Source organism: Clarias gariepinus, chromosome 18 (genome assembly GCF_024256425.1).
Source record: "Clarias gariepinus isolate MV-2021 ecotype Netherlands chromosome 18, CGAR_prim_01v2, whole genome shotgun sequence".
NCBI lineage: Eukaryota > Metazoa > Chordata > Actinopteri > Siluriformes > Clariidae > Clarias > Clarias gariepinus.
In genome coordinates this window covers 8398379-8415926 of record NC_071117.1, presented here as the reverse complement: position 1 = coordinate 8415926, position 17548 = coordinate 8398379, and the positions used below count along the sequence as shown (strand labels likewise).

Genomic DNA, 17548 nt, shown 5'->3' with positions numbered 1-17548 from the left:
TTCGTCACAGTTTCTAAAACCCACTACAAGAAATATTCACTACACAGTCATGATTTTTATATACTCATCCTGTAATAAAGGAGTGGTGTAATCAACTGTGCAATGGTCTTTAAAAATGATTATAGTCATGAACCATGAAATATAAAATTCACTTTCTTTATCATCAAACTACTATCATATAACCTTTTCTTCTCAATGTTGTAGTTTTATGGTTATTTCATTTAAATGGTGATTTTTACACCTCAAGACTGGCAATTTTGGAATGCCAATTAGACTAATCTGCATTGACTGTTGAAGGAAGAGAACATGCAAACTACACAGACCCCAGGGCAGGAATCAAACCCAGACCCTGGAGGTGCAAGGTGACTGTGGTAACCACTACGCCACCAAGCCTAGAATGAGGAAACTGTTTAACGATAGATTTGTTTGACAAAAAAGCACACCAGAAAAAACAATTACATTTAAATGTGCAAAGCATGTGATTATTCATGTTGAAGGTCATGTGACTGTTCTTTAAAAGATTCTGAAATAGGTACAGAGGCATAACTGATTTTATCTTGTCTTACCTTTAACGTGGTATTAACATCTTACATTTATACAAATAATTATCAGATTTAGCTGACTTTCTGTCTCATTTTGCATAAATGTTTTGGATAGGAAGATGGAATAGGCACGAAATAAATAATATTAAAGATTAAAACACTAAAAGAGATCTTAATGTGTGAGAGATGTCTTAATTACTCAGGAGATCAGGTCTGGGGTGTTGTGTAACTCTCAAACACATCTATGTTCGGATGAAGGTAAGGACATACTGAGAACACTGTGAAACCCTGTACACTCTGACACACAGTCACTGTGGCCAAAATAATAATAATAATAATAATAATAATAATAATAATAATAATAAATACAAAGGATGAGATGCTTTTGTGCACTAAATATGAGGAATGACTTATTCAAGTCTTTAAATGATCCACTAAAGGTACTAATTACAGAACTTTACCATAAATGAGGTATAATTATAATGATTATAATAATTATACATTTCCCCAGAATCACTGGTTCACTGTTTAGCTTTTTTTATTCATTATAAATGTTTTTTTTCTCGTTTTAAACCGTGGTAAAGCGCGCGCACACGTGTTTATGACTAGTGTTTATACGTAACATGGTTAAAATATTTGTAACGATAAATATTTATAACCAGCTGTTGTTGCTAGGGACGTGCGCACTGGCGATACCAAGGAAGCGTATCGAAGCACTTCCGGGTTACTTCCGCATTGTCGACGACGGGAGGTTGTTTTCCCCACGTGTAATATTTCAGTAAGTTATTGCCTTCAGTTTGTTTTACAGTTAAATTTGTACTCGGTTCGTGTGTCTGCGTTGGTGTATTGTTTACAGGTTTTTTGTATCTTCGTATCAAATCTCTATAAACGTGTATATTACACGTGCTTTATGTGTGTGTTTTTCAGCTAAACAAAGCGATAAAACGCCTGTATTTTGACTCCATATAGACCAAACATTGTGCTCTTTTAGCCCACAGTCTCTCTCATCCCTGAACACACACTCAGCGTGTTACTGTAAGGTAAAGATCAACAACAACAACAACAACCACCAACTTTACTGATCAGGGATCTGAAACACTTCTTCTTTTTTAGTAAAGATCTGGATTTGTAGGTGACCTGCTCGATTAAACCTGATCACACTTAGACACTATGGACAAAGTACACAACATTTTTGAAATGTACAGAAAGAATTCTAGGTGCACGGGTTTAAATCATGAAAAATATATCTAATGCAATTATTTGAAAGTAATTGTTCCAATTTTCAAGTGATAACATCTTGTATTTTTTTTGCTTTTACTAAAAGATTGTAGGCAAAAGACTGTGCACCTTCTCCTGATCATCACACCCATATACAGAATACACTGATCTGCCATAACAATATGACCAACCGCCTAATATTGAGTAGGTGTCCTTTTGGCTCCCCTTTGACCAGGAACATCTCCCAAGATCTGCAGTTTTCGTGTTGCTCTGACCCAATCATCTATCCATCACAATCTGGCCAAAGTTACTCAGATCCTAACGCATGCCCATTTGTTTCTGCTTCCAACACATCAACTTAAGGACAGAAGTTTCACATGCTGCCTAATATATCCCACCCACTTCCACCCGCCATTGTAACAAGATATTGAAAATGTAGCCATTGTGAGACATGAAAAATTGCGATGGCTGGGTCAGAGCAACTCCAAAACTGCAGCTCTTGTGGGTCATTCCTAAACTGCAGTGGTCAGGACAAAGCAAAAGTGACCCAATGAAGGAAAACCGGTGAACTGGTGACAGGATTATGGGTGGACAAGGCTTACTGATGCACATGGGGAGTAAGAGTGGCTCATGTAGTCTGATCCAATAGAAGCGCAATTGTAGATCAAGTTAAGAACAAGCTTAATCCTGGTTCCTAAACGGTGCATCACTGTTTTAATGGCAGATGTGTGGACCCACAGCATTAAAAAAAAATCCCTTTACTGGAATCCAACTATCGCCCAAGTGAGGATGGGTTTCCTGTAGAGTTTGGTTCCTCTCAAGCTTTCTTCCATTTGTCATCTCGGGGAGCACCGTCGCTCTCCATTTCGTCTCAAAACACGGTGTTGGTGCTAAAAAGTGTCTCACCTAGGTGTAGTGCTCATATTTTTTTTTGAACTAAAATCTTTTAACAGTCTTGACTGTCATCCAGTAGAAACTTAGCAAAACCTGAAAAAGTGTATAATTCTAAAATGCTAAATTCTTAAGATGTTGCAACATGGTTACGGACACTACAGATTATTTTTTTTATCTCCTTTTTGCATTGAATGCTTTAATTTAAGCAACATTTTTTTTGTTTTACAGGTCATATGATTCCATAAGCTTACACCAATTTGATTATCAATACTCGTAACTAATTGTGAGTAATTTACATTTTAAATGATAATTGTTTGAAGTGAGAGAGTATAACACTAAAAAAAAAATGCCCATTTTGGGTTCACATATAAAATCATCTCTCCAAAACGGCTGAAGTCATCAACTTAAAATTTTTAGGGAAGCAAGATAGGTCTCTCCCATGTTGCATAAACTTCAGAAGTAGTTTCTTTCTCACAAACCTTTTTTGTATCATATACATAACATAAAAAATAAAACCAGTACCTGTACTGTGTTTTGGCCATTTATACATATTTCCTCACACAAAACAATTGTATTGTATTGCGATATATATGATGAGTTTCATTAATTATTGATTTTTACAGGAGGCTGCAGCCTGCGAGAGAGAGATGAAGGAAGAGATTCAAGAAGGTGTAAAAACAAGAGTTCCAGAAAAGGAGAGAAAGAAAAAGAAGATGAAAAAGGTAACGGACGAGGAGTTTGAAGGCGCTGTGAAGAGCAGCGATGTCCCGGAAAAGGAGCAGAAGAAGAAAAAGACAAGAAGACCAAAAGAAGAAGATGGCGAGAAAGGTGTAGAAACGAGGGATGTAGGAGTTCCGGACAAAGAGAAAAAGAAAAAGGTAAAGAAAGAGGAGCAGCTGGAAGAGGGTGATGATGAGCATCAAGAAACCGGTGACAGGAGTCTTCCTGACAAGCAGAAGAAAAAGAAGAAGAAAAAAAGTTCTGAGGATGAAGATGGAGCCAAGGATAAAGGAGAAGGGAAGAAAAAGAAGAAGAAGCAAGATGTAGAAAAAGATGAAGAAGAAATGGAGGCGGAGGATGGCGAGATGGGGCAGAAAGATCTGAAGAGAAAAAAAGTGAATAAAGAAAGTGAAAGTATGGAGGAACGCAGAGAGAAAGGAAAGAAGAAGAAATCTGAGAGCTGCACCAAAGAAGAAGCGTCGCAAAAACCAGCGAAGAAGAAAAAAAAAAGGAGCGAAGATGATGGAGATGAGGACGGAGACGAGACCGCAGAAGTGGAGCTGAACAAAGAGTTGGAGAGAAAGAAGAAGAAAAAGAAGAAAGCAGGAGACGAGCAGGAGAGAGAAACTGAGGAGGAGGACGAGGCGGAAAAGACCACGATGACGAAGAAGAAGAAAAAGAAGAAGGACGAAGGTGGAGCGACTGACGAACGAGAAGAGAGACCGGAGAGAGACGCAGAGGACGACGGAAATCCAGCAGGGCAGAAAAAAAAGCAGAAGAAGAGAAATGATGGAGCGGCTGATGGGCAGACCCTGGAGAGGAAAGTGAAGAAGGAGCAAGGAGTGGACGAAGAAGACGGAAAAAAGGGTGGACAGGTGGGTTACACAGATTCTAGATCAAGTTCTTCCTGTAATGGTGTTACCGTTGGCGACACTTGTGACATCAAAGCATGACGTGACCTGTGAATGGAAATGCAGCACGTCTGTAAACAAACCGGTTGTGTTTCAGGGTGGAGTTTAGCAGAGCAGTGTGATTGAACCCACCGTACAGTTTAATTCATCTTCAGTCGGTCGAGTCGATTGATTTAATCAGTGGGTCAGTTTTTCATTTGGAATCGATAACTTTTTACAGAAAATACAAACCGCTTTCATCTTCCACACACAGTTTTTCAAGAGCATTGCTTCTTCTTTCGAGTTATAGATTTACTATAACATTTAGAGTAATACAGCCACTTACTTACTGGAGTGTGGAGCAAAAGATGAGCAACAACAAAAAAAAAAGGGGGGTTCGCCTGCCATGCGGAAGGCCTGGGTTCGATTCCCAGCCAGTGCCCAAACCCCCCAGGCACTGGATGCAGTGCCGGTCCCAAGCTCGGATAAAATGGGAGGGTTACGTCAGAAAGGGCATCCGGCGTAAAACCTGTGCCAAGTTGTTGTGCGGACTGGATGTAGTGTTAAACTCTTAGCGGTACTCCGTGGACAAAAGGTGAGGACAATAAACCATGGGGGTGGTGGGCATTCATGAGAAACTTGGCGCAGGTTTACTTTATATTTCAGCTTATTCCACTTTAAGGAATCAGCTCTGTTAACTTCCAGGTTCTGGGGTCGAGTCCCGAATAGCGTTAAATGGAAAGCTAGTGCACTAGGTAGGGTGTACAATTCCTTGTTCCACACCAAGTAGTGCCCTTGATCAGGGGTTAGAGAGGGATTTGGGATTCAGCCCTGTGTTAAATGCCCGCTAGCTTCGTAGCTTGTCTTGGGTGTGAAACCACACAGAGGTGATTCAGAACGACTTAGAAGTGATTAGTGCAGAGACGGCGTGTGGTTTAAGACGACACAACGTTATCAGATGTGTGTTCTTACTGAAAGTGCTTCTGTGACTGTGGGTTTTGTCAGGCAGCCGCTCTCTCCTCAGTACTGCGGACAGTACAGACCTACTCTCACCCACAGTTAGTGTGATTAACAAGCCCCGTACATACCATCTGAAATTTCCTTCAGAATCAATAAAGTATCTATATATCTATATTTTTGATCTAAAACTCATTGAAGATTTTTTTTTTCTATCCACAGAGCAGCGGTGTTCAGTTCGTATCTGCGAAGCTGGGGAACCAAGATGAGGCTTCTATCGACCTGGTAACACTCCGCTGTTAACATGTTTATCACACACACACGTAGTGTAAATGCACAGTCTGAAGTGTTATTGTGTGATTTTTCAGGAGCGCAGGGTCGCGTTGCAAGAGGACATCGATAAAGAATCCCAACCCAAATCGGTACATATATTAAACACACACATTCATTCATCCAGTATACACAGTTTTAAAGTCCGAGATAAATCACTCGGTGTCGTGCTGTTGATGGAAATGAATCAGTAAAGGCCCGGGTGATGGAGCACAGTCACTGTTGGTGGTTTTATTTTCATAACATCGCGACCTGAAGTCTGGTTAATCAGCGATACATTAACCCTAAAGTGTTAGGTTTTAGCAATAAACACTTAGGTTTGCAATCAGGTTTAACATTTCTATTAGAGATTTCTGATTAAGCATTTTTAAGTAGTAAGGACTCAAAACCTTTGGATTGCTCAGAGTCATGATTAAAGGTTACCTGTTAAGTCTGCTCTAAATAATCTTATTTTTGTGTGTGTATAGAGTTTCGGTCAGTGGGACACGGCACAGTTCGACAGCTCTGAGCGACAGCAGAAGTTCCTGCGACTGATGGGCGGGTTAAAGAAGGGCGGCCAGCCGACAGGTCCGGGTGCCGGACGCTTCAACATGGCCCTGGGGAAACAGGGCCAGGAGACGCTGCAGCAAGGCCTCATGGGACAGTTTGAGCGAGCGCAGACCCGGCGGATGGACTTTCAGAACAGAGGGGCGGGACTCGGGTTCTCAGCGCCGTCCAACAAGACGTTTTATATCGATGCGAACGCTCGGAGCGAGAACTCGGCGCGGTTCGATGATTGACGCGGGAATCTCATCGGTGGAGAAAGACTGAGAGAGCGTCTGTTTAAACAAGATCACACACATGTACAGAGTTGGTGGAATTTTATTAGCTTTTAGAGATGTTACGTCAGTTCAGATTTGTATTGCGATTCTTTTGTGTGCTCGATTTTCTTTTTCTTTTTTTTCAATATAATTTGTACGATTTAGTTTGAGGCTGTAAAATGCTGCTGTTCCTCTATAATTCTACAGGTGGCGCATTATAAGCTGTTCACACAGCCCCACCTCTTGTCTGGTAGGAGCAAATTATTAGCTTTTTTTTTTTTTTAGAATTGTAATAAAATCTAACACAAATCAGGATATTAAAAGAATCGCTATACAGACCGAACCAGGACTTGGGTATCATGATAATATCAGGACGTCCCTGGTGATTTTGTTATCTTCTCCTTATTTCCTTCACTAGAGCTCATTCAGCCTGCATTTTGTTCAATAGATCCACGAAAGCACTCGTTTTCTTCTTTGTATTTCACTTTATTTGAACTGCTGTAAATACATGACCTCTCCATGTACAGAAATGAAACCATTTACAATACGAAAGAAAAAAACAAAGCAGGAAGACTTCAGAATAAAAAACAGACGAATTAAATCATCTCTGAGCACATTTGGTCAAACATGCATAATTAAGAGGCTTGAAAACAGTGCACATGAAAGAGGGCGGAAAAAAAACCCTAAAATAAACGAGCATTAATTCACAAACTCCCGCTGGAGGGGAGGAAAACCGGCGGGTCTTGAGTTCTGATCCACGTGTCTCGACTCCAGTTTTGTTTCAGAAAAGAGAAAGCAAGGATTCAACTTGTCTACGCTAACAGGGTCAAAGCGCTCCTTTCTAACATAACTGGCTTCATGGATTCCAGTTGAGTAACATCCACATTACTGCTAGAGTCTCGGTACAAGTGTGTGTATGAAGCTGTGTGTTCCGGGGTCAAGTTTGCCGCTCACGCCTGCAGGTACTCCGGCTGCACTCGCGCCACTTTGCGGAACTCTTTATTGTGCGTTCGAGGACACTGCATCTCACACCAGCTGATGGGAACCATCTGTACTCCTGTAACACACACACACACACACACACACACTATTACTGTAACGTCAGAAGTTAAGGTCATATTTTCCCGCTTTTTTTTTTACGGCTAAAACAGGGAGCTCTCATTTTCCTTTAGTAGTTTTAAATATAAGGGAGCGTTCAAGTCAAACTGGGACTCGTGATTAAATTTCTGGTGAATAAAGGCATTTTTTAATTTATTTATTGAAATTGATTGACATTTACAAAAGATTTAAAATCACGGTTCGGTGATGAGACTCCGAGCCGCAGTAAAACATTTGAACAGGGCCAAGGTGGCGCGGAAAGCCTGATGCTTAAAAATAAATTTGTGGAAGGAAGAGATGCATCTGTGTAAGTGAACGATTGTGCATACAGTTCACACACACACCACTTGCACGTTACAGGAACTCAGCTGGGAGTTATTGTCACATCCACCGTACAGTCCAAGACGGTTTCACATGTTTGGGTCGTTAAAGGAGTTCCTGGGAGGCCAGCGTTTCAGACGGGAATCAGGCAGGAAGTACAATTAAGGAGAGAACTTTCTACCCTTGATGGTGTCCAAGCACTAGTGAAACACTGGGATAAGTGCATTAGTGTAGCAGGAGATTAAATAGAGAGATAAAAGGAGTTTTTACTTTCAGGACTGTGTTCTGTACAATAAAAAGTCCCAGTTAGACTTGAACATATCATGAATGCACTTTTTGTACCAAGCAGTCAGTCTGAAAACGGACAAGAACTTTAAACCTGAGGTTCAGTGATGTGTTTAATGATCCAATAAGGTGCAGATGAAATCAAAATCAAGATGAAAATCTGTATTCGATTCTATTCAATTTGTGTCCCAGTTTCATCTTTTTTTTTTTCACACCACTTTCAGTTTTTTTCAGTTTCAAAGCATAAAACGGTGTTTGTCTTAAAAAATAAATAAATAAAAACGAGCACTGAACAGCTTTCACTCGATACACAGCGTGAGTCTCGCTTTAGCGAACTCCAACCACACACACACACTGAATGAAGAGAGATTTCACCTTCACTTTCAACATCTGCTGAATATTTTACCATTAATTACAAAACAAACAACTTTGCATGACTTAAAGCTTTAGTCCCGGTCTATCATCGAGACGTGTCCTTAAAGACAGGGGTGCAGGGCTGAGGGGTGTATGAGCCACATCTAGTGCACTAGATCATGCACATGGGGGTCATGTATTCATATATTATTATTATTCATATAACTAAATCTTTTATCTAGACTGTTTTCTTCCATCATGGACAGCAGGGAGAAAAAAAAAAAACCCAAGCACTACAATCCCCCCCAAAACCCTGTGGGTAACTGCGGCACACTGAAATGCTGAACCTGTCCGTCACCGTCTGATTAATTACCGTTTCTGGGAAGTCGATCGCGCTTCAGTGGATCAGAACTATTTTCAAGAAGGTGGTTGTCCACCACACACACACAGTCATTTACACTCACCAAACTCCAGCCTGTTAAACAAGCTCTGCTGTGTTTACGCAAAAAAGTTTTAACACACTCTGCTGCGTCCAGGAATTCACAAACACTTTCTATTAAAACTAAACGAGTCTCTAATGGAATAGTCGTGAAATGTTTATTAAATATAAAGTACAGAGGGTTCACTGTTTTATTCTTTATAAACGACACCATGTAGTCAACAACTATCTGTTTTATTTATCTATCAGTCTCGTATACATTTATCTATACATTAATCTCTACCTGTATTAGTCAGTGCGTCTGTCTGCATTAGTCTAGACAGTCGATCTCTCAATCTGTCCGTCCTTAAAAGCTGTTTAGATAAAAGTACATTCTATACAAGCCCTTGACTATCTGTCTGTCTCCATGGCAACCCGTGTCGATTACTCTATCGCTTTATCAATCCTTATCGACTGTGTCTGTCTGTTTATTTGCCTGTCTATCCACCAATCTCTATCTGTCCGTCTGTCTCTCTCAACCTGTGTCAGTTGCTCAGTTTCTATCTTTTCATCAATCCCTATCTACAGTATCTGTCTCTATCAGTCTCCACCTATCCGTTAGACTGGACTTCTTCCTCAAATGCTATAAGAACGAGTGCATCAATGTAAACCTGCACCGCTAATCAACACTTATTGATGCGATATGTGGTTATTAAAGTGTAAAAAGAAAAAAGGTCCATAATAAAACGTATGTAACAACAACTACCTGCACAGATTACATTAGGTTAAGAGGTGCCAATATTTAAGCAGCATCTCTCAATAAATTAAAATAATGACATTTCGGTTTCGATATCGTCCAGCACAGTGGGCGTGTCCACTCACCTGCCTCACTGTGCGCTACGACCACGCCCAGTTCGTTCTCCGCCGTGGTCAGCAGGTAGTTCGACTGCACGTCACCCAGTGAGATCTGACCAGGGGTCAAGGGTCAACAACCAACAAAACAACAATAAAAAAATAATCCACCAGATGTCTTACAAGAACAACATCAAAGCGGTCACATGATCAAAGGATACCACTTTGGCGAGGACGATGTCACCGGGCCGGAAACTTTTATACGTCTCTACCTGCGAGCAGAAAGAAATGATTACATGGCGTAAAAACAATTCACAAAAAAACAGGTGTGTACCCACAGTCTATCCTCAGATATTTTAGTGTGTTTGTGTATCTACAGCTCGGGGAAAAAAATATAAGAGAGCACTGCAAAATAAGCAGTATCTTATGCGTGTTTTTTTTTTCTTACGTGTGTTGGCGAGACGAATAGTTTTATTTTTTTGTGAACTGCTGACGATATTTCTCCTAAATTCAAAATATGACTATTGTTATTTAGAGTGTATATGGAAATGACATCACAACAATTGAAAATAACCCAAGATCATGCAGCATTTGCAAATCTTTAATAACTTAAATAAAACAAAATGCTAATAATTTGTAAACAAATTGCATTAATGCTTTGGGTAAAAAAAAAAAACATTAAGAAATCAGTGTTGTCTGAATAAACTGCAGTGCATTTTTCCAGAGCTGTATATAAGGTCGTGGTGTTATAACTGCCTCAAGATCAGAAAACAAACTGGTTTCTGAAAAAACATATCTATATAAATAAAGCATCCTCACTTTGTCTTTTTCTGTCGCTCTCACGTCTTCTTTCCTGCAGAGAGAGGGAGAAAATTTAGTTCACACTCTGCAATTCACCCCTGAAAGTGCCTCAGGGGGAACAAGTGAAGCTTTGTGGATTTCCTGGAAATGCACAGTGTGTGTGTGTGTGTGTGTCTGTTCACACTCAGCATACTGAAACAGAACTTTAATACATCTGCGCAGGTTTCTACATCACCTGCACACTTACTACACCCCTCAAACACGACCTGTTCATCATTTAAAACCGTACATGGACGTTTTCTGTACATTTCCCCTAAAGTCACACCAGGACACACTCACACACACCTCTCTCTTTACTGAACGTCTCTCTTGCTGTAAAGACGGGTTCCACCTGCTGCTAATACGTTCCTGTGAACGAGCAGCGTTTAAATGACAGCGAGGTTCCAGCCTTCACAGCCATCTGGCCACACGGCACAGGGAGAGAGAGAGAGCGATAATATATGCACCGCTCTGTAACACTCGTCCACCCCTGAGCTCCGTCTGTGCGCTCCTCAACATCATCCAGCCTCTGGATCGAAGTCAGTAGAATTCGTTATTGACGGACTGTCCTCTGGGGAAAAATTCCTGATGCACATTTTTCGGTTGTAGAGCAGAGCCCGTCCACAGTGAAGACCATCGCTTCTTCTCAGAGTCAGTCATACCCGTACACCCAAGATTCGTCACCAGCAATCCTACACAGGTCATCCACAACACGCTGACTGAGTTCTCTGCAGACTTTGACGCAATGTTCCTTCTGCTCAAACATCTCTGTGGCTGTAGATTTGCCCAGTTTCACCAGAATTTCACATTCGCTCTTTTTTTCTAACTCGCTGTCTGTGACAAAAGCACAGACATGGTAACACATGGTCAGAATAGTAGTTGCACAGCTCCCTATGTACACAGGACAATGTCTTTTGGCACGCTGACTTATGACTGTGCATGCATCTAGTTTTGAAACCTTTTTTTATACCACCTCGTATTATATCTGTCCATTTATTCCTTATCATCTTTCATCTTTATCTGACTATCCATAATTCCAGCAACTTCCACATTTATCTATCTATCTTTCTATCCATCTATCTATCCATCTATCTATCCATCTATCTATCCATCTATCTATCTATCTATCCAATTTCACCTTAATCTATTTTATCCATCCGTCCATGATTCTTTCAACATTCACCTTTATCTATCTAATGTCAGCTTACTATATCTGTCTATCAAGCTAGCTATCCATCCAGTTTCACATTACGATATCTTTATAAATCTATCCATCCATCCTTCTCTATCCATTTAATGCATCTATTTTTCCTCCTCTTTAATCCATTAATCAACTTTCACCTTCCTCCATCCATCAATTTTCACCTTCATCCATCAACTTTCCTCTTTATCCATTCATCCATCCATCCATCAATCCTTCAACTATCATCTCCATCCATCCATCAATTTTCACCTTCATCCATCCATAAACTTTCATCTTTATCCATCCCTCCATCCATCTTTATCCATCCCTCCATCTTTATCCATCCCTCTCCATCCATCCACTTACATCTTTTTCCATCCATCCACTTTCATCTTTATCCATCCATCCATCCACTTTCATCTTTATCCATCCATCCATCCACTTTCATCTTTATCCATCCATCCATCCACTTTCATCTTTATCCATCCATCATTCTTCACCTTACGCTATCCCTAAGCGATTCTTTCCTGACCTACAGCATTGCTTTTAAAACAAATATAATATATAAATATATAAAAATATATATGTTTTTATTAAATTAAAAAATAATAAAACTGAATTTAAATGAATTCATTTAATTTAAAGTTTTGAAACATCTACAAAGATTTGGACAGAAATAAGGAAGGACTATCTGATCAGAACTCCTGCGGGGTGAGTGGATCATTATCAATATCCTTCATGATGAGGTCACTCAGTAAGAGACATGTGTGAGGTAATGAGTATGAAACACTAGTCAGTGTGCATGTACCTGATGGTGCCTCTGAAGCGGTCTTTGAGAGGGGTGGATCCCACGTAGAGAATGTGCACTTTAGCAAACCGTGGGTTGATGCTCGTCACCTAAATGCACAGAGCCACAGCGTTAATGCACACAGGACACACTGGGCACAACAAAACAGTCACGGTGCCGAAGCCTTGTCTCACACCCGGCTTCAGATTCTGGTCGCGTTGTCATGACAACCTCTCATACCACTGCCATTATAAAAGCCGTGATGAAACGCTGCGTGGGAGTTTGAGCATTATTCATGAAAAACTCTATTCTTTGTTCCTGACTGGCCACAAGCCTGGTACTAACACATCCTCATCTAACAGGAACTAACGGCTCTCAGGGGGCGGGGCTAGCAGTGCTGATGAACTCTGATTGGCTGTAATACCCAAACAGCAAAAAAACATTTTAAACAATCAAACCCACTTTGCCTGGTTATATAAGTGACTGTCAAAGTGGGAAAAAGAAGCAGGAAGAAGGAATGAATGAAGGAAAGAAATAAATACAAGGAAGAAAGGAGAAAAGTGAAAAAGAAGGAATGCAGAAAAGACAAGAAAGAACAAAGGACAGAATGTAAAGAAGTGATGAAAGGAAGAAGAGGATGCAGAGGGAAGGAAGAAATAAAAAAGGGAAGAGAAAGATTAAATGAAAATTAAGAAGGAAAGAAAGGGATAAAAGAAAGAAAAGATGGAAGGAAAGTAAAGAATTGTAGTAAGTACAGAAAGGACAGAAAGCAAGAAAAGGGACATGAGAAAAGTGGAAAAGAAGTAAAAGAAAAAAGGATGAAAGCAAAAGGAAGGAATAAACAAAGGAAGAAAAGTAAATTAAAAAGGTAATTTGGGAAAAAATTAGGAGAAAAGGAAGAAACAAAAATAAGAAAGATAATGTAAGAAGGAAAGAAAAGGAATGAGGAAAGGAAATTAAGGAAGAAGTTATGAAAGAAGTGAAAACAAGAAAGTAAAGAAATTAAAGTAAGGAAAGGGTGAGAAATTCAAGATTCAAGATTTAATTCAAGATTCAAAGAACTTTATTCATCCCAGAGGGAAACTGCTTCACAGGAAAGAATGAGGGTAAAGAAGTGGAAAAATGTAAATAAAGTTAAGGATAAAATGACAGAAGGAGAACGAAAAGAAGGAAAGTAAAGAAATGAAAGAAAGAAAATGTTCTTGCCGTCTCTTTTTATGATGAAAAATAAACTAAAAGTTATGAAAGCGGTAAAGATAGAAGGAAGAAGAAGTGAAAAACAAAGATGTATATAAAAAAATTGACAAATATTAAAAATATTTAAATATATGTAAAAAAAAAAAAAAAATAATGTAAAAGTGTTGATGTAAAAGAGAGAAACATCAAAGAAAGAAAAGAAGAAATATCTGAAAGGTGAATGACGTAGTGGATGATGTAGAAGAAGTGAACAGTTTATACTTTACACTAATCACGGAATGTTTAAAACGCATTTGATGAAAAAGTTATACTGGTTCCAGTTTAGACTAGATTTCATCTCAAACAGTAAAGAAAAAAACATAAAGGACATTCTGGGTCTATAAAAGTGTTTTCCAGCATTGAGAGAGTTCACACACACACACCTACCTTACAGGTGACGATGGCTCCGACGTCAGGCAAAAGCTGGGCTTCTGTCTCTTTAACTACTGAGATCACCGGTAGCTATGATAACAACAAATAATAAACAAAAACAAACAAAGATTTAGATCAGACTGAAATTCCTGTACAATCTAAAACACTGAAAACCAGGAGAAAACAAAAGCTGAGGACTTTCCGAAGAACAGAAACAAGGAGCGATAAATTGGGCATGTCTGCTCAAACCTGCACGGCTCAGGCTTGCCCCACACACACACACACACACACAGGTAAACACTGTGTGTCATGTCTCCCTCGCTCAAGTCCTCACCTCTTCGCCTTCATTCCTCCTGAGCACGTAGCCGGCCAGCGAGGCGAAAATGGAGCCGTGCCGCAGATACGTGCCCGCGCCGGGGGTGCAGTCCTCCACACTGCAAAGCCTTTCACCTGACACACACACACACGTTTAATGAGATGCTGAACAACAGGACAGAACAGGAGTCTGGTGTATTTGGGACACGACCTAACACATGAGACACAGTGTGTATGTGTGTGCACGGCTCATGTCTCTCTACAAGTGGCCTGTATCAATGGATTTGTCTCTTGATAAGCATCCAGTACATGTGTGCACAGGCTTGTGTCTCTTTATGATTCCTGTATGTGTGCGTATATGCTCATGTCTCTCTGTAAGTGTCCTACATATATGTGCACAGGCTCATGTCTCGCTCTCTCTTTGACTCCTGTATCAGTGCACACAGGCCCGTGTCCCTCTATAACTGTCCGGCTGGTGTACGCACAGGCTCGTGTCTTTCTATAACTGTCCGGCTGGTGTACGCACAGGCTCGTGTCTCTCTATAACTGTCCGGCTGGTGTACGCACAGGCTCGTGTCTCTCTATAACTGTCCGGCTGGTGTATGCACAGGCTCGTGTCTATCTATAACTGTCCTGCAGGTGTACGCACAGGCTCGTGTCTCTCTATAACTGTCCCGCAGGTGTACGCACAGGCTCGTGTCCCTCTATAAAGGTCCTGCTGGTGTACGCACAGGCTTGTGTCTCTCTATAACTGTCCTGCAGGTGTATGCACACACTCATGTCTCTTTATAACTGTCCTGCAGGTGTATGCACAGGCTTGTGTCTCTCTATAACTGTCCTGCAGGTGTATGCACACACTCATGTCTCTTTATAACTGTCCTGCAGGTGTATGCACAGGCTTGTGTCTCTCTATACGCCTTTTGTATCTTTATGCACGTCTTCATGACACATGACCACACCACTACCCGCCCTCCTTATATCCCCCCCTTGCCCCACCCTTGCCCCCCCCTTGCCCCACCCTGGACCCCACCCTATGCGTAAATTCCTGCAGTGTCTGAAGCCAACTCAGTGTTTGTTGAGCTCGAGACGTGTTCGGACGCATCTCGGTTGTACGTGTACAGTTAGGGGGGCTGCACGTGACCGCTCTACGTGGAATCTGATCAAAGCTTCGTGAATGGAATGTCTGGCTCGAGCGCAGTGACGCGCCCGGGGCGGTGGGCGGGGCTCGCTCGCTCACTCACTCACCCTGCGCGTTCACTTTCCCACGACGGAGTAAAGTGTTAACAAGTCCACAGCACGCGCGCGCACACACCCCACTGTGTATACACACACATACATACAGTGTAAAGCGAGTAATGATCAGCGCGTGCGTTACTGCAGGTTCAGTATAACTTTGAATTATTTTTAAACGGCATTTTAAAACGTCACACTGTAGCGCGTGCTCCTGCTGTTGGTGATGATTCAGTATGAAACTGTGGACGAGTTCGCTTTAAAGATTCACCTAAACTCCGCAAACAAACCCAACAAACGCACCGACGTGTTATTAAACACCTCAGCCTGCCGAGTTAACATCAAACAGGGATAAAACGAACTGTTTAAACCCTTTACCTACCTGGAACACACAGCTTCATGGGCGACATGTTTTCAAGAGGAGTCCGAGCAGCCCTGATTGGCTGGTAGTAACAGCGCGAGGCTGCTTTCTGATTGGTCGAGAGTGAGCGTGGTACACTTGGGACGCCATCTTTGTTGTGGCGAAAGAAAAAAAAAAACGCGTACAAAGTGACCTTCTTTCTCAATGAAATCCAAGATTCAAATAACTTTATTTAACCCAGAGGGAAATTGCTCAACGATAAGTTTTTAACGTCACGCTTTTGATTGCTTGCGATATGAAGCAGCTGATCTGCTTTAGTTAAAGTTTTTTTTTTTTTTTTTTGCGCTTTAGTTAAAGTTCTTGTTTGGGCCCAAGCAGGATGACATCATAGTGTGCAGAGGCCTTTCTTGTTTATCAAATGATTTTTTTTAACATGCTTAAAAAGTCATAAGAATCAGCACACAGGTTTAAATCTGCTGAAAACATTTAGTTCTTATTGAGGTAAACAAAAAGTTTTGAAAGTCAGGTGAAAAACGCACCAGACGGAATTTTAAAATCGCGGAGGGATTTTTTATATCTTAAATGGTTCAGCCTATATATATATATATATATATATATATAAATGGTGCGCCATTTTTTCCACAGAATCCAAGACTTTTGCTCAAAAAGTCAAGAAAATCAGCAAACAAATCAGAATCTTCTGCCATTAGGACCCCTGGCCGACTGGGCCCTGGGTGTGGTACAGAGCCTTCTCAGGAGACTTTGCTTCATCACTCATACACACTTGCACATTTACATGTAAAACTTGTTAGACATTTAGATCTCCCTGAGCTAAACAATTATCGCTATCGTAGTATGTCATGGGCTCAACTCAACAGAAAGTCTGTTATTTTGGCTGGTTGGCAAAACGCACCAAATGGATTTTGATATTCTCCTTCTGGGGGATTTATACGATCGGCACCAAACTGGGTTCATATGATCTCAAAACACTGTTTTGAGATCATATGAACCCAGTTTGGTGGCAAAATTATAAAGGGATTTTTAATATCTTAAACTTATAGGGGAAAGTAGCTAATAACTTTCTTAGTTATATAGCTGTATATTATGTCATAATGATATTTTTATGTTTCCTTTTAATGAACGTGGCCACTGTCTTTCTGGTGCGCCCGGGTGGCGATAATGCAGGTGCTCGGCCCCGATCATCGTTGATTTGGAGCTATATTTAATAAATAAATAAAAAAAGGAACAAAAACAGGATAAAAATCTACAAAATGAAATGTGCAATGTAGGGTAATTACAGATAAATACCCAACTACCAGAAACAATAGATAAATGAATAATTATTTGAATGGACACAGAAATAATAGAGAAATGGAAACAGAATAATAGCGATGGGGCGGCACAGTGGCATAGTGGGTTAGCACTCCAGGGCCGAGGGTTCGATTCCCCCGCCTTAGGGTCCGTGTGCATGTATGAATTCACATATTCTCCCCATGCCTGGTGGGTTTCTTTCAGGTCCTCTTGTTTTCTCCCAGATTAGGCTAA

The 17548-nt window shown here is 40.7% G+C and overlaps 2 protein-coding genes across 2 annotated transcripts; one reads left to right on the top strand and one right to left on the bottom strand.

The window, feature by feature from the left end:
* The first annotated feature begins 1236 nt into the window (after window positions 1-1236).
* On the top strand, window positions 1237-6955 carry knop1 (lysine-rich nucleolar protein 1). The gene is made up of 5 exons (XM_053477116.1): window positions 1237-1320; window positions 3278-4249; window positions 5444-5506; window positions 5590-5643; window positions 6019-6955. Exons 2-5 carry the CDS (start codon window positions 3302-3304, stop codon window positions 6328-6330), a joined length of 1377 nt encoding a protein of 458 aa, XP_053333091.1. The 5' UTR covers window positions 1237-1320; window positions 3278-3301; the 3' UTR covers window positions 6331-6955.
* Window positions 6956-7035: 80 nt separating this feature from the next.
* On the bottom strand, window positions 7036-16067 carry exosc1 (exosome component 1). Its single transcript, XM_053477117.1, has 8 exons — window positions 16025-16067; window positions 14432-14547; window positions 14113-14187; window positions 12511-12599; window positions 10499-10532; window positions 9901-9951; window positions 9710-9794; window positions 7036-7408 (listed from the first exon to the last, which is right to left on the bottom strand). The coding sequence occupies exons 1-8, from the start codon at window positions 16050-16052 to the stop codon at window positions 7302-7304; spliced, it is 585 nt and encodes a 194-aa protein (XP_053333092.1). The 5' UTR covers window positions 16053-16067; the 3' UTR covers window positions 7036-7301.
* Window positions 16068-17548: the final 1481 nt, after the last annotated feature.